The sequence below is a fragment of the Squalius cephalus genome (genome assembly GCF_949319135.1).
Source record: "Squalius cephalus genome assembly, chromosome: 13".
Lineage (NCBI taxonomy): Eukaryota > Metazoa > Chordata > Actinopteri > Cypriniformes > Leuciscidae > Squalius > Squalius cephalus.
Genome location: NC_137134.1, coordinates 10430991 through 10458175, shown reverse-complemented (window position 1 = coordinate 10458175; position 27185 = coordinate 10430991). Strand labels below are relative to the sequence as shown.

The 27185-nt window shown below is 37.7% G+C and overlaps 2 protein-coding genes across 10 annotated transcripts in view; both read left to right on the top strand.

Moving 5' to 3' along the window:
• dock3 (dedicator of cytokinesis 3) overlaps positions 1 to 22879 on the top strand; it is a 189812-nt gene extending 166933 nt beyond the window's left edge. For 3 of the 9 annotated variants that reach the window (XM_079889910.1, XM_079889912.1, XM_079889917.1), the window contains 22 exons: positions 533 to 618; positions 748 to 774; positions 906 to 1001; positions 2102 to 2162; positions 2252 to 2345; positions 2762 to 2910; positions 3877 to 3963; positions 4137 to 4241; positions 4405 to 4546; positions 6607 to 6773; positions 6867 to 6953; positions 8110 to 8289; positions 8493 to 8576; positions 8665 to 8781; positions 9313 to 9431; positions 10914 to 11046; positions 12328 to 12409; positions 12596 to 12714; positions 12848 to 12935; positions 14201 to 14320; positions 16128 to 16210; positions 17164 to 22879. In XM_079889910.1, the coding sequence (XP_079746036.1) occupies positions 533 to 618; positions 748 to 774; positions 906 to 1001; positions 2102 to 2162; positions 2252 to 2345; positions 2762 to 2910; positions 3877 to 3963; positions 4137 to 4241; positions 4405 to 4546; positions 6607 to 6773; positions 6867 to 6953; positions 8110 to 8289; positions 8493 to 8576; positions 8665 to 8781; positions 9313 to 9431; positions 10914 to 11046; positions 12328 to 12409; positions 12596 to 12714; positions 12848 to 12935; positions 14201 to 14320; positions 16128 to 16210; positions 17164 to 17748 (2811 nt within the window). In that variant the 3' untranslated portion in view covers positions 17749 to 22879. Of the gene's footprint in view, positions 1 to 532; positions 619 to 747; positions 775 to 905; positions 1002 to 2101; positions 2163 to 2251; positions 2346 to 2761; positions 2911 to 3876; positions 3964 to 4136; positions 4242 to 4404; positions 4547 to 6606; positions 6774 to 6866; positions 6954 to 8109; positions 8290 to 8492; positions 8577 to 8664; positions 8782 to 9291; positions 9432 to 10913; positions 11047 to 12327; positions 12410 to 12595; positions 12715 to 12847; positions 12946 to 14200; positions 14321 to 16127; positions 16211 to 17163 lie in introns of all 9 variants that reach the window. The other 6 variants (XM_079889914.1, XM_079889911.1, XR_013823089.1 and 3 more) reach the window with 5 other exon arrangements.
• Positions 22880 to 23805: 926 nt separating this feature from the next.
• On the top strand, positions 23806 to 27014 carry manf (mesencephalic astrocyte-derived neurotrophic factor). Its single transcript, XM_079890289.1, has 4 exons — positions 23806 to 24042; positions 24924 to 25051; positions 25156 to 25297; positions 25880 to 27014. Exons 1-4 carry the CDS (start codon positions 23955 to 23957, stop codon positions 26062 to 26064), a joined length of 543 nt encoding a protein of 180 aa, XP_079746415.1. The 5' UTR covers positions 23806 to 23954; the 3' UTR covers positions 26065 to 27014.
• The last annotated feature ends 171 nt before the right edge of the window (positions 27015 to 27185 follow it).

The following is a 27185-nucleotide window of genomic DNA, read 5'->3' as shown; positions in this document are numbered from 1 at the left end:
CTAAAGAATGCTTTCAGCACCTTGTTGAATCAATGCCACGTAGAATTAAGGCAGTTCTGAAGGCGAAAGGGGGTCAAACACAGTATTAGTATGGTGTTCCTAATAATCCTTTAGGTGAGTGTATATACAGGCTATTCTTGAGAAATAATGTCATTTTGAAATGAAAAAAAATTATTAACAAAGACATTTTATTTTATTTAATAGAATAGAATATTAATTTATACTGTATATATTATAATATATCATCAGATATATTTGTGATATGTCACCCATAAATCGACCTAGCAGCATACACTCTAATATTTTTTGGCAATTTGGGTGATAGCAAATGACAAAATAATGTAATTTTCAGTGGGGGGGGAACATAACTAGATAGATATTTATATTTTACATAAATTGTTGCTACCCAAATTGGACAGTGTGTGTATGTACAATTATATAATACCAAGTAAAAAAATTAATTAAAAAAATCTCCATTCATCTGTCATATGTTCATTATCGGTGTATAATTCAGTTCATGTTTGTGGTGCAGGTGGAGGCAGAACTGATAGACAAGCTGGACAGTCTGGTGTCTGAAGGCAAAGGAGACGAGAATTACAGAGAACTCTTCAGTTTGCTGTAAGTGTACACACACACACACACACACACACCTTCTCCACTGACACACACAGCTACACATCTGGCCGTTTGAGTGCTCTTGTCATAACCTGAGTGTCTCTGATTTGCCTTGTGCTGCGGGATTATTAGAACTCAACTGTTTGGGCCGTACCCCAGGTAAGAGGAAACTAACCCTGTTCAACCAATCAGATGCCACTAAAAAGGATCTTCCATTACAAGCCCGTTTTTTACCTTCAGCCCATGAAGTGCCCTTAAAAATGATGTATATGTGTACCGTTTATGTCTAGCCTGCTGGAGAAGATCGAGCAGGAGACCTGGAGGGAGACGGGCATCTCCTTCGTCACGTCTGTCACGCGCCTCATGGAAAGACTGCTGGACTACAGGTAAAACCCCCATCTAATGACCAATAGCTGCTCTCTCACACAGGAAGTGGCCATTTGACGGACATGTAGAGCGTTCAGCCGCAGCTTATTGTTGTACAGCATTTAAAGGGATAGTTCACTTTGAAATTAAATTTTGGTATGTTTTAGCTTACCTGAAGGGCATCCAAGATGTTTGTCTTTTTTTCCGCAGTAGTTTCAATTTTGATATTTTTAGGTCAAACCGTTCTTGTCTGACAGTCATATCATGCAGGTCTATGGTCACGGTCTCAAAGAGCATGCACAGAGTCCAAATTAAAACAATTCCCCATCGTCCAAATTAAACAATTGCCCATCGTAAGTACACACTGATGGCCTAAGACACGAAACGAGCGGTTTGTGTGAGAAAACGAACAGTATTTATATCGTTTTTACCTTATCTAACACAACCACGTCCAAGTGATCTGAGGGCGCAGGCGCTTCCTGCTGTGTGACGTGTATGCAGACTGGTGCATAGATATATATACACTAGATGTCGCATTAAAGACATTCGTTTCAATGAACTGCCGTAGCCAAGGCGACATCTAGTGTATATATATCTATGCACCAGTCTGCGTACACGTCACACAGCAGGATGCGCTCGCGCCCTCAGATCACTTGGACGTGGTTGTGTTATAAGAGGTAAAAACGATATAAATACTGTTAAAAACTCGTTTCATGTCTTAGGCCGTCAATGTGTACTTACGATGGGGAATTGTTTAAGTTGGACGATGGGGAATTGTTTTAATTTGGACTCTGTGCATGCTCTTTGAGACCGTGACCACAGACCTGCATTATATGACTGACAGACAAGAACGGTTTGACCTAAAAATATCAAAATTGAAACTACTGCGGAAAAAAAGACACAAACATCTTGGATGCCCTTGAGGTAAGCTAAAACATACCAAAATTTAATTTCAAAGTGAACTATCCCTTTAACAATTAATAAATCGGATGTAATCGGGGAACAAAATAAAGTAGAAGTCTCTTGAGAAATGATGTAGAAACCAGCCAATCAGATTGGATGGTAATTGGGCGTGGCATCGTATATATCTAATAAGACTTCCTGTTTCTTGTGTCGGCAGAGATTGCATGAAAGGTGATGAGACAGAAAACAAGAAGATCGGTTGCACTGTCAACCTGCTGGTGAGACTTACCCTTCATTCGATCCTGTGTGAACCTAATATATGATATAAGCAAAAGTAAGCTGATGATCATATGATGTCATTTTGTAGAACTTCTACAAGTCTGAGATTAATAAGGAGGAAATGTACATCCGGTACATTCACAAGCTGTGCGACATGCACCTGCAGGCCGAAAACTACACAGGTGAGACGTTATTCAGTTACTTCACATTTAAAAACTGCATAGGCCACATCACACATAATGCATTTTTGCATTTAAAAACATAAAACACAGGGCAGTGGAATAACAAAACGACACAAGGTCTTTTAAAAGTTAAACTTAGTCTTTTGATCTTTAGAACTCTATAGCATGTGCGAGTCTCAGAAAAAGACTCAAATGTAGCATTCAAATGTCTGCCTGTTGCATGTTTATGTAGAAAACCAATGGAAAGGAAGCATAGTGGAATGTAAAAACATATAGCAGTGCATATTTATCACTATGTGTGATTCCTGAGAATCGAACCCATGACCTTGGCGTTTCTAACACCATGCTCTACCAGTTGAGCTAAAAGGAAGTATATTCCGCAAGAGTTGAACTGTATCTACCGCTGTGTCCCACAGAGGCGGCGTTCACCCTCCTGCTGTACTGGGAGCTTCTCCACTGGGAGGAACGACCCCTCCGAGAGTTCCTGCACTATCCTGCGCAGAGCGAATGGCATCGCAAAGAGGGTCTCTGTCGTAAGGTCATCCACTACTTCAACAAGGGAAAGGTATTTACAGATACCACTTTGTGTCAATGTTTCACCATTTTTTGGAGTAATTTCTATAAAATTCGATCTTAAGTTGTCCGAACACAATGATCCTCCCTAGACTTACATTAGAAAAGAGCAAAAGATCGTCTGAGAAAATGGTGGATAACAACTGTTGCGAAGGCGGGAATGGCTTATAGTGTTATTGAGGCAAATGGCCAGTTAATTCATAAGAGTTTAACGTAAAGACTTCTGTGGATAATTTACAAAAGCAAATAGAACCCATTGTGGTCCGTGATACTGTATACAATTGATGAAACACAATACAAACAATTCACCGACTGTAAACGAATGGCGCGTTATATTTCTGACGTTCTCCATGCGCTTGCGCTACTTCCCACATCAGTACATGTGGATTTGGAAACTTTCAAACCTTATATTAAAAGTCAATGGGGTCCAAAAAACAACATTGGACCCCATTGTTTTTCTTTTTAAGGTTTAAAAGTTTGATAACGTTGCGTTTAAACAATCTTCGTATTGCGACGTACATCCGAGTATAACCGATTATTGTAAAAGAAAAAAAAAGTAGGGCGGAGACTTTGTTCTATGCATCAGTTGTTGATTGGATGTTGACAAAATGGGCGTGGCTCTTAAAAGTAGGCAGATGAACATGAGAGGTTTAAACAAACTAAATGATTGATCCTGCATACGTTGCAAGGTTGAATGCAAAATTAATTGGTGAATTTTCCTTTCATGGCGACTTTAACCTTTTCGGCATTTAAAATTGTAATCGTTGTATGCTGAATAGCGATTGGTCACCTTTCTTACATTCATTTGCATATTGACAATAAACAAGGTGCCAACTAAATGTTTCTTTCTATAAACATAACTAAGACTTGCCATACAAGAGTTCAGCTTGTCTAGAAAGGCAAGTCTAGTTTTAAATTGCACATCAAACCGGCTGTCCTGCTCTTGATCTCTTCCCAGTGTTGGGAGTATGGCATCCCGCTGTGCCGAGAACTAGCCTTCCAGTACGAGTCCCTGTACGATTATCAGAGTCTCAGCTGGATACGGGTCAGTGCTTTTTGATGTTTTTCTTTCTTTCTTTTTTTTTATGTGAATATATGAATAGAGATTATATAACAGCACTTTGAGTGGACCTCGTAGCTATTAATATGTGCTGTTATGTATTATGCTCAGAAGGACGTCAGTGCTGTGTGAATATTTAGCTCTTTCTTTCCATACAGAAAATGGAGGCGGCGTATTATGACAACATCATGGAGCAGCAGCGACTGGAGCCGGAGTTCTTCAGGGTGGGATTTTACGGTCGGAAATTTCCCTTCTTCCTCAGGGTGAGCTATTGCAATATTTACACGCTCTGGTTGTTTGTCATCATTGTAAGGATTAAGGGATTGATTTTTAATTAAAAATATATCAAATAAATAAAAAATGAATTAATTAATTACATAGTATTTATAATTATAATTACTCATAGATGGTTTTCTCTGCACACAGAATAAGGAGTTTGTTTGTCGGGGGCATGACTACGAGAGGCTCGAAGCCTTTCAGCAAAGAATGCTGGGAGAATTTCCACAAGCCATCGCCATGCAGCATCCTAATCAACCAGATGAGGGGATTTTACAGGGTGATGCTCAGTGTATCCTTCAGCGTAATAACACCATTTAGATGATTTTGAGGACTTCTTTTTTTTAAGGAAACATCCCCGCTTTAAGGGAAAGGGGATAAGGAAATTGATAAGTGATTGAATGTTCATGTCATTAACAATACGAAAGCAACTATTATTTATAATATTTCTATTGGTGTACAACAGAAGTAAGATAAAGGGTTGTTTGAGGCATACGTTTCATAGTGGATTTACTTGTAAAAAAAAAAAACGTACAGCCAAACTTGATATTTTAGTCTTGGTTTATTTGATTTTGCACTAAATATTTTGTATACGTAAGAAAAATGCTCACCCAAAAAAGAAAATTGTCGTAATTTACTCAACCTGATTTTTTTAATCTGTGGAACAAGTTTTTTTCATATATAAAAAAATGTTCCACAACAGTATTCATTAATTTGTTCATTAATTTATTCACTGACTCACTTGCTCATACACTGACTCCCTCATTTCACTCACTTACTAACTTGCTAACTCATTCATTCACACACTCATTCACTCGCTTACTCATTCACACACTCATTCATTCACTCACTCACTCGCTTCACTCACTAACTCGCTTACTCACTCATTCACACACTCATTCATTCACTCACTCACTCACTAACTCGCTTACTCACTCATTCACACACTCATTCATTCACTCACTCACTCACTAACTCGCTTACTCACTCATTCACACACTCATTCATTCACTCACTCACTCACTAACTCGCTTACTCACTCATTCACACACTCATTCACACACTCACTCGCTTCACTCACTATCTCGCTTGCTCACTCATTCACTCACTCGCTTCACTCATTTCATTCAGTCATTTTACTCACTAACTCACTCACTCGCTCCATTTACTCATTTTACTCACTAACTCACTCACTCACTCGCTTCACTCACTCACTCACTCATTTCATTCACTCGCTTTACTCACTCACATTCATTACACTCACTAACTCACTCACTCACTCATTAATTTACTCATTCACTCATTTTACTCACTCACGCTCATTTCACTCACTCACTCACTCACTCACTCACTCACTAACTTACTCGCTTACTCACTCATTTTACTCACTCACTCACTCATTTCACTTATTCACTCACTTACTCACTCACTCATTCACACACTCATTCACACACTCATTCATTCACTCACTCACTCACTCGCTTCACTCACTCACTAACTAGCTTACTCATTCACACACTCATTCACTCATTCACACACTCACTCGCTTCACTCACTCACTCACTCTACTCACTCACTCACTCAGACACTCACTCACTCACTCGCTCACTCACACACACACTCACTCGCTTCACTCACTCACTATCTCGCTTGCTCACTCATTCACTCACTCGCTTCACTCATTTCATTCAGTCATTTTACTCACTAACTCACTCACTCGCTCCATTTACTCATTTTACTCACTAACTCACTCACTCGCTCCATTTACTCATTTTACTCACTAACTCACTCACTTGCCTCACTCACTCACTCATTTAATTCACTCGCTTTACTCACTCACATTCATTACACTCACTAACTCACTCACTCACTCACTTACTCATTTACTCACTCATTTTACTCATACTCATTTCACTCACTCACTCATTAATTTACTCATTCACTCATTTTACTCACTCACACTCATTTCACTCACTCACTCACTCACTCACTAACTTACTTACTCGCTTACTCACTAATTTTACTCACTCACTCCTTCACTCATTTTACTCACTCACTTACTCATTTCACTTATTCACTCACTTACTCACTCATTTCACTCACTTCACTCACTCACTAACTCACTCACCCACCATAGATTTTTTTGTTGTTGTCTGAAAGTCTATATGACTTGTAAGTAAAAGAGCAGCTTGGAAACTCTGCACAGTATATTCTTTTGTTTTGCACAGAAACGTTTTGTTTAGAAATGACAAAAAATTGTGACACCATTCACCGATAACAGGGTTATCTATCCTTTTAATATGCTTGTTCAAAATACAGTAGCTGTTTTTTCCTTCATGTAAAGTTCCATAGACCTACAGATCTACGCCGTGAATCCAGTTCCAGAAAACATTGATGTGCTACAGATGGACCGCGTGCCTGACCGCATCAAAAGTTTCTACAGAGTCAATAATGTCCGCCGATTCCGTTACGACCGGCCCTTCCATAAGGGGCCAAAAGACAGGGAGAATGAATTTAAGGTGAATTTAAATGTCTTCTCTAGGAAACACTAGCGGGTAATGGATTTAACACCAGACGTTGGCTGAAGTTGCATCATGTCTGTGTTTTTTCAGAGTCTCTGGATTGAGCGGACCACACTCATCCTCACACACCCTCTGCCCGGGATCTCCCGCTGGTTTGAAGTGGATAAGCGCGAGCTGGTGGGTGACTCACCAAACCACCAAGTCATCAACATAATGAGGCCACCATTTTGGTTTGCTTATTAAATCTCAAATCTGTCCAGTCAACAATTTATTTATTCAAAAAGTGTCTTTGTGTACACTTACAAGTACCTAATGTTACTGTGTCTTAAGAAAAATGTTATTCATTAAAATGTTCATAATTTGTTAGAAGCTGATAGCCCTGTGGGAGCGGTTGGGCTTTGACCGAATTTCGAGTTCAGGCTTCTGGACTTGAATACTCCCTACTGTACTATATAAATAAAGGCAAAAATGGAATAAACAAACAAACAAAAAAATCATCAGCCAAGATTTTGTCCATAAAACTGTTCAAAAAGTGTTTTATTATTATTATCATTATTATTATTTTCTATTTAAATTGGAAAATGATTTTACATAAATAAATACATTTCTTACCCAATCACATACTAATTTTAATTGTTTTAATTATTCACTGTTCACTAATTTTTTATTCAAAAAATGTAACTTTCATGAAGTCAAGAATTTACATATTTCATAATTATAATTCATAAATATTTTATATAATTTTGCATAAATGATTAAATAAATAAAACATCTGTAGTTTAAATTTAAACTACCCAAACACTAAAATCAATTTAAACTTAAAAAAAATGTAAACAAAATTTACTTAAACAGTTTTTATAAATAAATAAAAAGTCATGGATGTACATATTTGATGTTTTTAATATGATTTTGCATGAACAATTAATTAAATAAATAAAAATATCAAATTTACATCCATACTGCATAAACACTAAAATATATCTTTCAAAAGTTCATAAAGTTTTTAATATAATTTTGCTATATAATTATTAAATACATAAAACATCTCTCATTTACATTTAAACTATCCAAACACTAAAATCAATTTAAACTTAAAAATTTGACTTAAAAAAAAATACTTTCAGGATTTTTTATTTTTTTTTAATATGATTGTACATTAATAATTCAATATATTTAATTATTAATAATATAAAAAATCTGTCATTTATACTACCCAAACACTAAACTCAAGATAACAATAATAATGTCTGTATAATGTACAGATTTACTTAAGTGTATTTGGAGTATATATTCAGAGCACCTGTGTTTACTGTATGTACATCATGTCCTCTAGGTTGAAGTTAGTCCGCTGGAGAACGCCATTTACGTGGTGGAGAATAAGAACCAGGAGCTGCGCACCCTGATCAGTCAGTACCAGCACAAGCAGCTTCACGGAAACATTAACCTGCTCAGCATGTGCCTGAATGGGGTGATCGATGCAGCTGTGAACGGGGGGATCGCCAGATACCAGGAAGTGAGTGGTGCAAACTCGGCCAAATATAACATTTCTGAGGGGTGAATAGAAACCTCACACTAGCAGCACTGTTTTCTTCACATTTCTATTACATTGATGAGCTTTTTGTTGCTCGAATGAATGAACATCAGACATTCAGCCTTCATCTAAAAGAATAGTTTCATTATAAGTCGTCGAATGTTTTTATGCTTCTTGTCGCCCAGGCATTCTTCGATAAAGAGTACATTAGCAGTCACCCAGAGGATACAGAGAAGATCACCCAACTCAAGGATCTGATGCAAGAGCAGGTGAACGCATCCGAAACTTCTTCATCTGAACAACGCAAAAAAGAATTTTGAAAGGTCAAATAATCCACCTTATTTATAAACCCCATAGGTTCACATCCTCGGCGTGGGTCTGGCCGTCCACGAGAAACTGGTGCACCCGGAAATGCGTCCCCTGCACAAGAAGCTGATCGACCAGTTCCAGATGATGAGGAGCAGTCTCTGTCATGTGAGACCTCACATCTGCTTCCTATGAATTTACAGATTTGTCAACAAAATTAGAATTTTGTCCCGATAAATCAATTTCAATTCATATGATTAGATTTTATTATAATTAAGAAAATAAATTTATTTATTCGCTACTTTACTCCTAGAAGTTAAAATAAACAACATTTTTTTTTTTTTTTTTTTAACAAGCCACATTGATGACTCATCATGCACTCATGGGCGTGTCCAAATATTTGTCCACTCAAATGCTAGACAGTATGTTAATTGCACCTTATTTCTGGTTATGTCCAGTAATGACAAAGCCATTTAAATAAGTCTCGCCCTAAACTTCTTGTTTAAATAGGAAATGCCAATGTAGGAAAGAAAAATATTTCATGGGGTCTTTAAATACAATTTGCTTAATTCTTTGCATAGATTCAATATCAAACTCTGATTTTTTTGTAAGATGAGCTAGTGTGTAATATTAAATCTGTGTTGGCATTAATGCAGACAGTGTGTGTATTCAGAGTAGTGTTTCTATGTGGCCCTGCAGGGTCTGCCCGGTCTGGATAAGCTGAGCCCGGCCTGCTCAGGGGCGAGCACCCCGAGGGGCATCCTCGCCACCCACAGTCCCATGAGCCCTGAGAGTATTAAACTCATGCACCGACACAGGTCAGCACACCCTTACAGGCACCGTTCTGCATGCACACTGAGGTATCTATTGGATGTAAGTGCATATTAGAACAGCATACTAAATTAAGGCGATGTTTTAATATTTAGTTATTAAGTTATTTTCTGTGGTATTCAACTGCACAACACAGATGCTGTCGCATGAGCTTAGCTAGAACATTCCTTTAAATGAAACATGCTGTTCAAATTCATGCACACTAATGGAAATCCATTCGACATACTTAGTATACATGAGTGCAATGTACTAATTATTTAGTGCTACTTTTTATGAGAGATAATAGCTCCATAATGTGATGCCAAAAAGAAAATAATTAGGGAAACTGTTAATTTTATATGCTTAGATTTGTATTTAAATTTTTTAGATAAATCATTCTATATTTATGCTTAGTTTTATATTTTAATGAATTTAGATTACATATATTTTTATTTTGTATCTACTCACATACTCTACTGGACACACATACTCATTGTTTATTATTACATTTTTTGTTTATCAAAAATAATGAAAATACTGTCTTATTAAAAATATTATCTAGTCCAACTCTTAAAATAAAATATAAATAAATAAATCACGTTTTATTTGTATACAAAAAAAGATTGTGCAAAACAGTGTTATTTTAGTATAATTTATATACTATTATGGTTTTTGTTTATATTATTATTTTTTTAATAGGCTTTTACATTATTCTCATTTTAGTAATTGTATGGGCTTTTGTTATTTTTAGCTTTAGTTTATTTTTATTTCAGTTTTAGTGTCATTTTAGCACATCGACCTAAACTTAAGTATATTTTATTTTATTTCATTTAACATAGTTAAAGTTAGTTTATCCTAGTTTAAGTTAACAATAACAACCCTGGTTCCAACTTTATGTATTTATATTCAGGATTTCATCATTACAAATGTTCATTTCACGTGTTGCACCTCACAGGAAACTCTATACATCGCATTGTAATGAATCTGCATAGTCTGTGTGTGTTCTACTCACGTGTCTGTGAGTTATAGAAAGATTCCTGCTCTGTAGACGCAGCCCTTCCTTTCTCTTCACAAACACTCCTCGACCGTGTATTCCTCATAAACACGCGTACACACTCATGCTGCCCACCCTGAACACACTAGCTTCAGCTCCGCAACGTCTCTCTCATGTCGCTCTGTTTGTTCCTCTTTCTCCTTCTCTCTCTTCTGTCACTTTACCTCACAAATGTTTGACATCTTTCTGTGTGCATGCTTTATATCCTCTTTCTTTCTCCTTTATTCTGTCTTCCCTTGTTCTTCTTTTTTCGTTCATACTCGCATGGCTGCCTGTGTTCTATGACCCTACAATCTCTTTTCTTCATCTTGATTCATTTTCCTCATCCCTGCATGCATTCCCGTTCCTCCACTCTTTCTCTTGCTTTTCTTTTCCATCCCTGTATTCCCATCCCTCTCCTCCCCGTCTCTCTCTCCCTCTCTCTGTCTGTCTCTAGCCCTCTGAATGTGTTGGGGTCTGTCCGCCACTCCTCCTCTTCTCTCTCCTCTCACACCTCCAGTGAGACGGGAAACTTGCTCATCCTGACGGACAGTATGATGGAACACCCGGAGGACCTCTACCGCATGCAGGTGGGCTACATCAGCTCATAATACACACATTTAGTGTACAAGTACAGCCTAATGACCGACCAAAACACCCAAGCATCCATTTAAGGCACCCAGGCATCTATCTAGCAATATCCTAGAAACCAGCTGCCACCTAGCAGTGTCCTAGAAACCACTTATAGTACCTTAACATCCACTTGGCAATGTCCTAGCAACCACCCACCACATAGCAACTTCACAGTAACCACTCAGTAAACCCTAACAACTACACTAGCAGCCACCTAGCAATGCCCTAGTTACCACTTAGAGCACCATAGAAGCCTAACATCCACCTAGCAACATCTTGGCAACCACCCACCACCTAGCAATGCCTAACAACCCAGAAGAACACCCTACCATCTGCATAAGCATAACAATGTCCTTGGCAATACCCTAGCAACCACCAAGGATATCTAACCTATCAACTTCTTAGCAATACCCTAGCAACCACCCATATTATCCTAGCTTAAAGTTTCGCATAAGTGTACACTCATAGCACCCCAACAATCACATGTCACCTAGCAATAAACTCCTCAGAACAACCTAGGAACTGCCTAACAACCTCCTAGCACTGCTTAGCAACACCCTAGAAACCACCCATAATATCCAAGCAACACCTTAGCAGTAGCAAACACTCATAGCACCCCAGAAACCACCTATCAATTAGCAATACCCTATCAACATCTCATAACAACCAAACAACTGCCTAACAACTTCCTAGCACTGCTTAGCAATATCCAAGCAACTGTCTAGCAACACCTTAGAGACCATCCAACCAACCCAAAATATCCTAAGAAATGTTTCATTAACGCATATTCATAGCACCCTAACAAGCACACATCACCTAGCAATACCCCAGCAACCTCTTCGAACACAACCTAGAAACTGCCTTACAACGCCCTAGCAACACCTGAGCAACTGCCTAGCAGCACCCTAGAAGCCACCCACCCCCTAGCAATTCCCAGACAACCTCTCAAAACACCTTAGATTCTTCATAACAATGCCCTAGCAACACCCTAGAAACCACCCATAATATCCAAGCAACACCTTAGCATTAGCAAACACTCATAGCACCCCAGAAACCACCTGTCATTTAGCAATACCCTATCGAAATATCAGAACAACCAATCAACTGCCTAGCAACACCCTAGAAACCACTCACCACCTAGCAACCCTCTGCCAACCTCTCAGAACACCATAGCAACTACCAAGAATATTGTACCTGATCTTTTAAAGTACTTTTTTCCCCTCTGTGTAACATTTCAGCCCAGTCCATCATCATCCAGCTTGAGCTCAACGCATTCAGCTCCATCTCAGATGATCAACTCAGGGCACGGCAGCATCAGAGGTGAGCAGCAGTAAACTTCATAATAACACCAGGTTTGAGTGTTTCCCAACCAATGTTTGAGAACTATAACGCATTGGGAATTTACTGTGGTGACAATCAATATCTTCTAGCTTCACTCAAAAGAACATCTCAGCTCAAAGATGGCTTTTCTAGTCTCAACGTACAGATCTTTTCCTTTCTCTCCAGTTGGGTCCCCATCACTACCTGACAGATACAGGCACAACCGAGAGTTGTTGATGCTTCTACCGCCGCACAGGGACCGTCCCAGCAGTGCCATGTACCCCAACATAACCGAGAACGGACAGGTGCGTAACCACAAGATGCAGCTAATTCGCATTTTCACAAATCCATTAAACTGTCAGGAAATGATATGACCTATGAGTTATGAGGGTAACATAACGGCAGTAATTTTTTTTTATTTTGCTTTTTTTCCACCAGCCTACTAACCATCAGAGGGCTCTATACCATCAGGTCATTGGTCCCTGCAAACCCTGCAGTGACCCTAATCTCTCTGTGGCTGATAAAGGTATGACTGGGTGTGTATGATTCTCTGAACCCACTGTACCCCTCTATCCATCCACAAACCCACAATCCCCTCACCCCAGGCAGAAATCACAATACTTGCTGCATCAAAAAGTGCATACAGTCTGAGTAGGTACTACCGACTTTGTGACCATTAAAAAGTATGTTCTATTTAGTATGTGTATTTGTTGTATGAATGCATTCCGGACGTACTACATCGGTCATGTTGGCTTTGTCATGTGACCTACTACGCTTACCTGACAGTCACGACTCCTCTTCCGTGGCCTCATAGGAAAGTAAAGTATACATTGAATACATACTGCAGAATCTCACTGGAAGTTGTTGGTCATCTGGGTACTTTTCGCTTTTGTTTTTCAAATAATGTGTTCGCACATACTACTCTTTTAGTATCTCTATATAGTAGGGAAGTGGGCTTTTTGGATGCAGCGACAGTTTCAGTTATATTCCCAGCTGACCACAGACCAATGGCAGCACTGAAAGTCAAGAGAGTCCACACACAGGCCAGCCTTATTCTAACGTTTGAGCTCATGGACGCTTAATTTTTAAGGGCCAGATTTACTAACAGCATGCGGCAGCGCAAACCCTCTTTTAGCGTTAAAAAATTACTGTCAGGATTTACTAAAGGCACACAGTGAAAAATTTGCGCTGAAAAGGCATGCGGCTGACTTTATTGCATATGCATTTGTAGTAGTTTCCCTTTCAGATGCAAAATTTATGGGAGGAGAGTATTTAAATGAATCATGCAAGGTGATTTACTAAGGTTTGCGCTAGTCAATTTACTGGTATTTCCGCCATTAATTACCACAAAAACCAGATACTAATTTGCGCTGCTCTTGGTAGATTGTGTTGGTCATTATGGAAATGATCCGGCTGTGTCTACATTCTTTAATGTGTGCATCGTCAGTAGATCACGCACAGAAATTTCCACTCCCATCGGCGCTGTTTAATTTGCCGTTTAGTAAATCTGGCCCTAAGACTTAATTTTTGCAGTTTATAAACTAGACTCTCGCCAAGTCTTTTGTAGCAAAATCATTTTTATTTTCATTAACAACTTTAGTAAACAAAGGTAGATACTTGCTAAGGAAGTCTTTCTCATTAGGCTACTTTAGCTAGTGTCCGGTTGGAAACACCAGAATCCAAACATCAACATGCTAAGCAGCCATTCATGAGATATCTAACCTTCAGATTAGGATCCAGCTGGTCAGTAGTGATGTATAAAGTGATGGTGGTCTTTGCTCTTTCTGGCAGTGTTGACAGCTCCCAGCAGCTGGAGTTTGGACAGTGGCACCAGGGACACTCTGCCGTTCCTATCTGCTCATGTCGGGAGTGTGATGGCCCCACCCGTTCCCCCCCGCACCCTCCCTCCCGGTAAGAAACAACAGTATCTTTGAGGAAAGATTAACAATATCTTTCATGAACCCAGTGCTTTTACTTTTGAAATGTTATGAAAGACATTGGCTACGTTGGATTATCTACGCATGATAAGGAGCCGCGTCGTGTTCAGCTACACAAGCTCATTTGACAGAAATTTGGAACACATACATGCCAAAGTGTGCATGTACTCTTTGGAAGAATTTGTGAATACATGAAGTCAATAGAGTGTCTACTTAAAATATTTGTACATTGTAAAATTCTAGTGGAATCTTTATTAGATTGGACTTGGCTTCATTAAATATTCTCCTCTGGGTTAAACAGCTATCGCTGTATCTTGAAGGACGTTATTGGATCACACCTGTATGATTAAATCCATATCTAGAAGCAAATGGATATATATAATTTATTTTCTAACTGTGCATCTTTTATACATAATAAAATAATGACATTTATAAATAAAGGGTAGTCTTAGTTTAATTAAGTTAAATGTAATCTAACGGGCCGTTTACACAACACTTTTTATGCGTTTTGGCTGTTCTTTTACACCACAACAGCGTTTTGGGGACCTGAAAATGCAAACTTTTGAAAACCGGTTTCAAAGTGCACGTTTTTGAAAACGATCCCATTACCGTCTCCGTGTAAACTACGAAAACATGAATTTTTGAAAACGACGAAGTTATCAAATGCATGCGTATTACTTGTTCAGTCTATAGGCGTGTAGATTTTCTTTACAAAGTGACATCGCCACCTACTGGCCTGGCAGCAGAATACAGCGTTGTTAGTAGTTTTCATGGAGCTGTGTGAATGGGGATTGTCTTGACCAATGGTGTTGTCTGTACACAAAAAAAAAAGTTTTCAGTTTTTAAAACTAGTTTTAGTTTTATTGTTGTCGTGGAAATGTACCATTAGTTTGATGTAGTCTTAATGTCTTATAAACTGCATGCATAATTATAAAAAATAAAACATGCTGTAAAAAAATCCCTTTTTTCATATTACAGCATTTCTCACTATTAAGCTGTTTGAACACATTGTTATCCTCCCACATAACCACAGTAAAGATAAGCTTAAAAGACTCCAACAGACTTGCCAAGCAAAGTTTTTTACTCTGTTCACATATTTCCTATTTAACAGGAAATTGGGACAGGATATATTGACAGGACTATTTGTTATTTGCTGTTGCAGGTTGTATGTACTAAGGTGATATTCTCATTCCAGAGTGGATTTTATTAGACAAAAAAATGTATACACCAACATTTTCTGCAAAGAGTAATACATTTTAAATGCGATATCTGCTACATTTTGTCAATTTTAAGGAGTGCACTAGCATATACAGGTTCTTAACGCCAATAAACAAGGACTAAATTAAATAACTAAACAAGGCTTGATTTAATGGGATCTTTAACCTAATCACAATTTTAATTATTTTATTTTGATTTATTTTAAAATGCATATGCCAATAATGTAGTAGAAAAATTACACAAAATAATATTACACATTATGTCAACTGCCCAAATGTGTCGTAAGTGTAACATCCTCCCTTTCATTTCTATAGCTTTTTTTCCTCACAGTTGATAATTGATCCTTGTCTTCTAGTGTATATCCTCACATGATCTAGAGTTATATCCTCCTCATCCCCTTTTCCCCAGCCAGAATTCTCCTCTGAACATCAACTAAGTTCAGAAAGAGTCCGTCATAGTGCATGCGGAGTGAATGTGCATGTCAACAAGTGTTTATGTGTGAGTGTGTACCGGCGTGTGCTCTTTCCAACCCTGGTTCTGTCCAATTGTGTGTCCCCCTTTAGGACACTTCTCGATGCACTTTGATGCTTTCCACCACCAGATCAGCGAACTCCCTCCAGCTCTCCCCGCGCGCTCCTTAAGAAAGGTATCCTCCGCCTAGATGTGTCCTATTAGTCCTCCTCATGCATGCATTCCGCGCTACCATTCCGAGATTGACCTCGGATGTCCCTGCCTGTTCTCAAGTCAAAACACCTCGAGCCTAAAAAAAACTTTAGTCTGGTTCTGGAAATAACTGTTCTTGGTGTCCCTAAGATGCTAAGGTGTTTTGGGTTCATATTGCAATCGTTTCATGTGCATTTGTATATGTATGCATCAGTAGTGCAAATAATGTATGTGTACAGTATGTGTGTGCTTGGGTTATATTTTCTCTATCATAAAAGGGAGATCAGTAGGATAAAAATGGGCAATTTTAGCCTAGGAGAAGGTTAAAGCAAGTCATCCAGAAACCACAAATAAATCATCAAAATGGAGTAATATCTAAATGTCTTTAGAATAGCAATACAAGTCTCAAGAGTGTTATTGTACTGTAAAATAATTAAACACAGTTAGAAGGTACACTTCAGTTATGATGGCAGCTTTAAGACAGAGGTGCTTAATCCTGCTCCTGGAGATCCACTTTTAAATCCAAATGTTGTTCAATATATCAGAAGCACCCAGAGAAGGTCTTTGGGCTCATTTGGCTGTGTTGCTTACTATGTTTGCCACTGGTTATACGAATGGGCATAATTTTAGGCAAACATGTTTACAACATTTTTGTCAATAGTTATCCAATGTAGGTTAGTAGACAAGTTCACCTTCATGTTAAGGGTGAGTGAATGAGGACAGAATTGCAATTTTTGCATGAACTATTCCTTTAATGGAAGTTCATTGAAAGATCAACAAGCAGGGTTGGAACTGGATGGAGGAAGTTTTCCAGGAGGTGGATTGAGCACCCTTGCTCTTAGGTCTTCTAAATGTTATCCTACTGATCTTACATTTAAACATTGCAACAGATACAATATATTGAATACAAAAACCTGCTTTACCTTTCCTCACCAGTCGCCCCTGCACCCTATACCTGCCTCACCCACCAGTCCACAATCGGGCCTGGATGGCAGTAACTCCACCTTGTCCGGCAGCGCCAGCAGTGGCGTCTCCTCTTTGAGCGAGAGCAACTTCGCCCAGTCCTCCTCCGAGCCTCCGGCTCGAGCCGACACCTTGGACTCGATGCCGAGCAGCCAGGCTTGGACCACGGACACAGAGGAAGCCGAGAGTCCCTACCTCCCCGTACGCTACAGCGTCTCCGAGCCTGAAGTTCTGGACCCTCTCAAGCCCGCTCCGTGCCGTAGTCACTCAGCCCCATTGGGTGTAACCCCAGGGATGCCCACCGATGGCCACCACCACCATCACCTTCATCTCCACCATCACCACCCACATGCTATACACATCACCCACCCGCACTACCACCACCATGAGCCTGCACCTGCTCTGCCTCCCAAACCTTACCTGAGGGAAGGGTGCATCCCTGAAGAGGACCTGAGACCGGTCCCGAGACCCATGCCCCGCAAGATCTCCCAGCCTCTGCTCACTAACAAGGAGGAGCAGGCCAAGGTGGCATGGGAACATGGCATCAGCGAAGAATAGACAAAGAACAAGGTTCAGCTTGGATCGTTGGTTTTGGAGTTATAGTTGGTTGGGTTTTGGGAAAGTCCCAAGAAATGACTGATTTGAACCTTCTCCTCTACTTCCCATGTATCCAGTGTAGGTCTTTTACACCTTTTAAGAAGTGCTTGCCATGTTGCTGAGCTTCTACATGCTATTGAGATTTTTTGTTTTGCACTTAGTGGTTGTTGGTTGGGAGTTGCCCTGGAGCCTTGAGTTCAAACTGAGTGTAGAGCCCAAGCTACTTCCCCTAATTAGTATCAGTATGTTGATTGGATAATACAGATATGGTGAAAATCCAGAAAGTTGCAATGGTACGAAAAGAGACTTTCAGATGAAACAGGAAGCACAAAATGAGATTCAGGTGGTTTTGAGGTGTACCAGATCCAAGAGTTTTATGTCCCCAGAGATAGATACATCTCTTGTCAAGGTCTACAACTTGAAAACACTTCATAATCATCATCACAATAGTTTCGATATGTAATTCATACACCTTCAAAAAGAGTGTTGACAAACCTTATCAATAGGCATTGTTCAATTTTGTTTGGGTAGCACTTTAGCACTTAACCTTTGAGCACCAAAAACCTTATTAGTTTTGCCTTTTTATTTGATTAAATTCTTAAATAATTTAGAAAGTGCTAGCAGCAGTCAAAAGTGGATATGTGGTTCTTTAGATAGTGGCTAAAATTTAAATTAAGTTACATCCCGCTAGCCCACATAAGGGTGGATTTCAGATGATCTTTGAAGGAGTTTGAAGATCTCCTCATCGACTAAGCATGCTCATTGTAAAAGCCTCAGACGCGGTTTTGTTAATACGGTGGCTGATACATGCTAACACTTCATTAGAGATCTTACAACACTTCACAGAACGTCTGTTAACTCCTGCACGGTTGTGGGAAGCTTCTCCTCAGAGAGAATCTGCACTGATTTGACAGTAAGAGGCTTTTACAATCTTTGTAAAGCCTCATTACACCCACAATATTGTCGTGCTGCGAAAGCAAATCAGCCACTCTAAACGTTACTACCCCGTTATGCTAATAACACAACAGCCAAAGCGCTGTTAAATTAAAGCCATTTCACAGATGTCTCCTCACAGTAAAGCGGCTTTTGGTCTCAGCGGGTTCCATTGGGAATTGATTTCTGTTCCTCTGAGTTGACAGTTTTAATAAAGAAGTATATTTTTAGATAGAGCTGTTATAAAATTCCAAGACTTTAATATAATTGTATTGAAAAAAAATACAAAAACAGAGTTAGAATAAATACAGCTTAGATTATATTATAGTGTATATGTCTATGAAAGATTATAGCCTATCACACATTTTTAAAGGTGGAAATGAGGCAAGATTCATGAGTGTGTTTTATGTTGTGACTTTTCTAAAGTCTTTCAACTGCTGATAGATGCAAATTCAGTACCTGATGGTGTTTGCATATTAACTTCTGACGACTTGAAAGTATATGTTATTTAAAAAGCAAATTTTGTATGTACAATGTGCATGTTCTCTTCAATGGTGGTGATAATATTACCCTACATCACTTGAAGGGAGGGCCTGTTATTGCTTATACTGTATATGTACACACCCTCATCCACTTCCTCATGATTATTTCTGATTTGAGCAACACTGCATATTGGGATAAATTAGTGTGGCTGAAAACCCTAAATTTGCTGGCCAATTATAATTTAATTTTCCAAAGGAAAGCAAGAACACACGTCCAATAAAGTGACAAGTTGTAAAAGCTATATTTTCCATGTTAATTTTAGCTTGTCAGGCGATTTGTGTCATTATGGGCCCATAGATAAATCTCACTGGTCCAAAACCTTACTCCATACAACTCTGTTAAAGGGGTCATGAACTGCATTTGTTAATTATTTTATAATGTTTGAGGTGCACTTATAATGTTAGTATGATTTTTACATCAAAAATGGTCATAATTTAGAAATAAAAGGACATTTTTTACCCAGATTTTAGCCCTCTGATTTGAACGCTCTGTTTTAAGGGGCGTGTCTGCTGTGAGACTTCAATGTAAACGTCCACTTCTGTGATTGGCTAACATATTTGCATATAAAATAAGTATTACTTATGTGGAACTTTCTTGAAAACTTTTACTACGTTTTTACTAATACAGCTGTCGCGATTAATTAATAATGAAAAGTGTTTATTATACCATTAAGATCTACTCCCGTGACATGAAAGGTTGCAGTGATGAGCATGTAGCCGATGACAGATGTATCTGTTGAGCCTATGAATGCAACACATTCCAACTCGATTTCTGCACTCTCACGAATGCTTTCATCATAACTAGCAGTGAAAACACGATGCAAGTAAGAGATTCGTTGTGCAGTTTAGACAGTGTCATTGATTATAACGGGAGTTTTGGCGAAAGTCCAGAACTCAGTCACTGATAAACTCACACTGAGTGATTGACAGCTCAGTCAATATCACAAATTAAATATCAGATTACTATCATGCTATTAAGAGACACAATGTGAAGTTGACCGTTTAGTCACTGGCTTGATTTACTGACGCATAAACAGCAATAAACGATTTTGAGAAAAAGAACTGTACATGAATCATATCAGAATTCACTGATCACAGATTAGGAAATAAAATTAGCACGGTTACTTACATGTTGTGGCATTACTGTCAGGTCCATATCTTGCAGTAACAGTTTGTTTGCAAAGCCTGCGCCGAAATTGCGACTGATTTGACAAAGAATCCACAGTGAAATGTACCGAACAAAGAAATAATGCACTACTTATACATTCACATTGTTGAATATAAAGAAGCACTTTTCTAGCATTAGGATCCTTTGGAAGATAATATTATTTTTAGTCCATTGATCCTATATCACTCATCTCACTAACGCTCCAGTGGGCGGGGCCAAAGATGTGATACGTCTATCACAAAATTCGAAACGAGTCGTTTTCTGAGCTTGATTTCAAGCTGTTTTTTGGACTAATGAGGATGTTTTGAATTCTGAAACTTATAGGATGTTTTAATACATGTCAAAATATCAAGGAAAACTTGATTTCTCAATTCATGACTCCTTTAAACATCACATATATTCTGATTGGCTGTGATTTCATTGTGTCATACGATATACGGACAGACAAATTACTTGTCACACTCGTTCACATGGTTAGGCATATCTTTTATTTTATTAATATTTTAAAACCACTGTATTTTTATTTTTTATTATGGGTGTTCTCCCATTAATTTTGCTGTCTGTATTATAAATAATCTCTTTTTATTTATTGATTTTATTTTATTTTGTACTGCACTGTTAGGCCCTACACAAATTAATGATGTGGTTTAATTTGGTTTTGTATCACTTAATTAAGAGGATATATTATGGGTTTAAAAAGTACTTTTTTATTTATTTCTGGCATGCAAACACAAAAGTATACTTTAGGCTGCTCATAGTATGAAATGTACTTAAGCCCCAAATTATCAAAGGCAAGTTTTTAGGTAAACTTTTGTGAAATGAAAACTTTTCATGGCAGGATATGTACAGAGTGAAATGCATGTATCGCAATGGCTGATATGACTGATGGTTCATCACTAACAATCTTTTAATGGCCAGATAAAGCAAATACACATGATAAGAGGGCCTTCTGTAAATGTTCATTGCATCCAAAACATATTCCCATCTGTTTTCCGTTAGTCAGAAAAGACATAAACTTCCATTGTCTATTCGTTTATATGCTCTTCCTCATAAAGTTAATCTTGGGAAACTGCTGATGGTATGCAGTTGTATATTATTACATATTATTATTTTCTTTACTAAATTATAAAGACATAAAATGATGAAGTAAGTGTGTTATGTCTCCAAAGACATATAGAAATGGGTTGAGTGATTAGTTAATAATACTTGTTTATATTAACTTTAATCATTTTAGGGTTAATTCAAACAATATAAATCATTTTTATACACATTGAATATTCAGTGATCAGGGAAGGAACTGGAATCTATGCAAAGATCGAGTGTTATAAGACAGAGTGTCGAAGTATATCCGTCACAGCCCATTCTGTGAATATTAGCACTGATAAAACTAAAATGCATTAATATTTGTTGTTTTGAGCATTTCTTATTATGCTTTCTAGACATTTTGCATGTAAATATGGTCTGACGGATACTGTGTGTCTTGTATTCGTTCACCATCGTAATGTTGCTTGTATATCCAAGCAAAAAAGTTCTAGATAAAAAAGTATTATAATCACAATTCATTAAAACCTTATGCTTTACATGAAGGTTACTCATTTGGCACAAGCAACTGTAAAAAAAACAAAAAAAAAAAAAAAAAAAAAACGAGTGTACATATTTTACATGTTTGATATCTCCATGGAGGCAAGCCGACCGTTTTGGATTCAAAGTTTCAGATTGAGGGTGACATTTTATTTTTTACATGATGAGGTTGCCCTGATCAGCTCCTCTAATTCAATTCCAGATCAATACTGTTGTTATGTGTGAATTGCTAATGAAATAGTGGGTTTATTTTCCTGAAAGGATTGATGATTTGAATGCGGTAAATATTGTCATACATTTTAAATGACAGTTTCTGGTAACGTGACAGGATGAAATGGGTGTGCAAAGGAAAATGTTCTTTTTTGTTGTTGGTCTCTGTACATATGAAAAACTAAGTAAAGAGGGGTACTAAACGCTCTGGCCTGCATTACAGTTCGTACCACACCATGTCTGGCTTTATTTTGTGTATATAATCCTTCAAAAGCTTTGTATTTATATGGTCAAGAGGGACAAATCATGTATAGACTGAGATTAATTGTCTGCCTTGTACTTTCTGATGTAAATGTGTTTTTAAAACTAAACTGCAAACACGTGAAAAAGAAAAAAAAAATCTTTCAATGGCCTACTCACTACAGTTATTTTGTGTATTTTGCATTGAAATCTGAAGAGCGTTTTGTTTTACCATGCAGAAATACGAAAACCTTTGTACAAGTATTCTCAAAGTATTTTTTCTGTATATATTGTGCTAGCATGAATAAATGTGGTGTGGATTTTAGATGTAAATACACACTTTTTCTTTCCTACTTCACTTAACCGCTGTGACGTGTAATTCATTAATAATGCCTAATATTAAAGATAATGTTTTATCGACTGCTATTTGCCTTCTTTCCTTTACTTGGAGGTGTGATTGAGTCATTTAAGTTCCATGGTTGTGTGTGTGTGTGTGTGTGTGTTTATTGACAACAAATTATTAAAAGGACCTTGAAAAAAACAGCAAAAAAAATATTACACAATATATGACCCATCAAAAACACAATTTGCCTCAAAATATAAATTATGGCTCCTCATACCGAAAAACCATAAAGTTAAAAGAATAGAGAAGTCAACAAAACAACTATAACGATAACGACACAGAGGAACTATTGTTGCAATCACATTTTTTTTCCAGCTAATGAACGATAAAAACATTGACAGCCAATCCGAATCCACCCGACTTTAAAGAGCTTAAACATTTAATGTGGCATTTAATGTCGACTAATGGTGTAGCCTATTCTAATATAGTTGTTTCAAGTAGTTAGAGTGAACAGTAGTTCTGAGAACTCAGTTAAGCTTTTTGGTTATTATATACATTCATTAGCCAATACCTACCTAGGCTAACTCTTACCTGAATAAAGTGTGGATTTACTGTTTAAAGTGCTAGCAAATGTTTGGAACTAACATGTTAGGCCTATTGCCTTTTGGTGACACCAATATACTGTTCATGTGAGAGAAATATCACAAAATGGCCTTCTTTTATAATATACTTACTGATAAAGCAAATTTTGGTGGAATGATGACAGTTGATTTACGTAAGCCGGATGGAGGAGAACTACAAACATGGCGCTGGTGCAAACCACACATCATCAAGCCGTATATCGTCACCAGGAATGTTCACCTTCAGAACCAATCAGAGGCCGCCAACTGGACTCACTCCCTGGATGAACACTGCACATCCATTCAGACAAGAGTGCGTGTTGCGACGTCACGCGCCAGCCAATAGACGAGCGAAGAGTGTACCGGTAACCAATCAGATGCGAGAGGGGGCGGGAACTTTCAATAGGAAGCGCTGTTGAATCGGTACGTTGCGTGTTCTCGAGCCGGTATCTTTAATGATCGTTCAGAACCAAGTCTAGCACTTTTTCATCCCGTATTTAAGTAGTTAAAGACGTTTGTTTGGTTTTAGGATGTTATATTTAAGTGGGCTTTCCGTTGCACTGGCCCTGGCGCTGGTTCCGAGCTACACTGACGCTTTGAAAGATGGAGAGTGTGAAGGTGAGTTTGTTTAATATCTTCATGATGTAAACATGTGCAGGAAACACATATTACCTGTCAGAAGAGTCTCACTTCTGCGTGTTATTCATTGGCTTTAGTTTAGCTATGTTGTTTATTTCGTTGAGTTTTTTTTTTATTTTTATTGGGTATTTTTTGGTGTTTGTTTCTTACTGTTAACTACTTCAGTTATATAGGCTAGTTGATTTGGTTTTTAATGTGTTAAGCTGTAATAGTGTATATTCATATTGTGTAGTATATTTCTAAAACGATATATTAGAAAAATAAGTATTTTATAAATATAAAGTAATTATTGTGAAGACATTTATTTATGTAATTTTGTAAATTAGGTCACATGGCCACTACTTTGTTTTGTTTTCAATGAAAATCTTTTGATTCCTCATATCTGTAAACTGTGGATGACATAATGCAGGTTATTATCAGAAACCCATGTAAATAAATAAGCACTTCATATTCAGAACTATCTACGGCACACCTATTCATATGGTGGTCATAATTTCCTATTTTCCTATTCATAAACTGATCAGTAAATAAATAACTGATATGATGCTATATGACATGTATCTTGATGATTTCATAAATGTGACTAATCTTGTTGCACGGGTTTTAACAGGGTTGCCACTTGGAAATATCAGGACATTCCTTACTTGGAATAATTATTATGGGGAAGGAAAAACTTAAAAGACATGTATACTTTAATAGTGAATACACATTACTTCAAGTTTTATTTTCTGCCATATTTTTTCATTAGTTAGATATTGCTGTATTGTAAAGGAATTCTTGCTTGTAAGCCGTAATGTCTTGTTAATGTATCGTTTTCAAAGAAAAAAAACGTCCTTTGTGCATGATTTTTTGCATTGCAGTCTGTGTGGGTTTCCTGGAACGGTTTTACCAGTCGCTAAAAGACGACGACGTCAAGTTCAACAGCGACTCCATCGAAAAAGCTCTTCTAAAATTTTGCAAAGATACCAAAGGGAAAGAAAACCGCTTTGTAAGTTTTTGTGTGTATCAATGATTTTTTTTTTTTTTTTTCTTTCTTGCATTATTTCTGTTTGTTTATTCTTACTTTGTGTGTGTGTGTGTGTGTGTGTGTAGTGTTATTATATAGGGGCAACAAGTGACGCAGCAACAAAAATCATCAATGAAGTTTCCAAACCGATGAGTCACCATGTGCCAACGGATAAGATCTGTGAAAAGCTCAAAAAGAAGGACAGTCAAATCTGTGAACTGAAATATGGTAAGTTGCATAGAAAAATACACTGGCTGGCCATTTAAATAGGCAAATGCTTTAGAGTCTATCAATCAAATGAATGAATCATTCATTGAAAGTCTTTGGGATGTGCTGGGGGAGACTTTACAGAGTGCTGGACTCTTGCATTGACAATACAAGATCTTGACCAAACATTGATGGAAATAAATGTTGTGAAGTAATTTCCATCAATATGGCCATGATGTGTCTTCCTACATGGTTGTTAAAGAAATGAAAAGCTACACACTCCATCAATAGGGTTAGAAGATCTGCTGTCAGATATAATATGCTAGAAACATAATAATCACTGCAATAATGATCCAATCATAGACTCTTAAGCATTAGCAATTCTTTTGGGCGGGCAGTGTATTTTCCTCTGGTTCATTTATTGCTTTTGTCTAGTGGTTGGTGAGTAACCATATCAAACCCATAGTTCTGTTTGTTTAAGCATCCTGCCCATCCCAAGATGCCCGATAAATCGCTCTGGCCAATCTATTGATCTATTTCCACTCTGTATAGTTATAAGATGATATATACTGCCAGCCACTAAATGCATGTTCCTCCTCCTAGATAAACAAGTTGATCTGAGCTCCGTCGACCTGAAGAAGTTGAAAGTGAAAGATCTGAAGAAAATTCTGGAGGAATGGGGCGAATCCTGCAAAGGATGCGCAGAGAAATCCGACTTCATTCGCAAGATCAATGAGCTAATGCCCAAGTATGCGCCCAACGCAGCCAAGGCACGGACAGATCTGTAAACTTGTAGGGAATTACGGGACCAAGGCAGCGGCCAAAGGCATTTAGGGTGGAGGATTTGCGCTGTGAAGCTGACTGACCATTGTGTTGTCACGTTACCATGTACTACTGGGGTAAACATCAAGAAACCGAGCGCACACACTTCCGTCAATATACAACCTTTCATTTATGACTTGCAATGTGCAAGTTTGTAGTTCTAAATAATATCCAACACAACCTATGTTTGCCTCCTGACGTTATGGGAAATATGTTTGACACGCTTTGACCAGTTTGATTTACATTTTCTTTTCTTTTTTCTTTTTTGAGGGTATAGGCTTTCTTAATTGATTCATTATTTGAAATATAATGGAGGAAAGTCTCATCTTCAAAATATGAGGGTCAGTTTGAGTGTAAAATGTGTTTAATACAGTTATACTGTCTTTTTTCATTAAAAGAATAAAATAAATTGATCTTGTCCTTTATTATTATTATTATTTGTTTGTTTTGTTATATTGTTTTTATCATTATGTCTGCATTTAACATTGCACCTTTTAAATCATGGCCACTTTTTGTACAATTTCCTTCAGGGCATTAGCATTTTCTTTCACTACCAAAACACCATGTGATGGTATTGAATTGATATGGTTATATAATGCAATATTCATTGCATGTATTTGTATATCACTTTACAGCTTTTGGTACATTAAGTTTGTGCACATTATTTGGATTGTCATATGACATGCATACCTTTTTCATTATTGTATATCATGTGATGGTTTGGCTATTTGTCCATATGCTGTGCATAGTATGTGAATTTTCTGTATGCATAGTGGACTAAATTTGCTCAAATGTGCAGTGTATAACTGGGGAATGTGGTATGCAATGCACACAACTGGATTTGATCATGTTTATTGTTGCATTTATATATTATTTCACATTCACAAATAGACTGTGCAGTAGCACAATAATCCAGGTGCTGTGTTTTTCTCAACTCTTCTTGAAAGAGAATAAGTATTAGATTCTTATGAAAAGTAGTAATACAATTAGCTCTTAGAACTTTATTTTACAGTCAATATTGATTTTCCATCATCCTAAAGCGTCACGCGAATGCGCACTGACGTCAGCTAGGCTCCTCCCACTTGCG

Coding starts and splice junctions, on each gene's coding strand:
- manf (XM_079890289.1), top strand. CDS start 23,955: ATGTTATATTTAAGTGGGCTTTCCGTTGCACTGGCCCTGGCGCTGGTT. Junction 25,052..25,155: donor AAGGGAAAGAAAACCGCTTT/GTAAGTTTTTGT, acceptor GTGTGTGTGTAG/TGTTATTATATAGGGGCAAC. Junction 25,298..25,879: donor AATCTGTGAACTGAAATATG/GTAAGTTGCATA, acceptor TCCTCCTCCTAG/ATAAACAAGTTGATCTGAGC.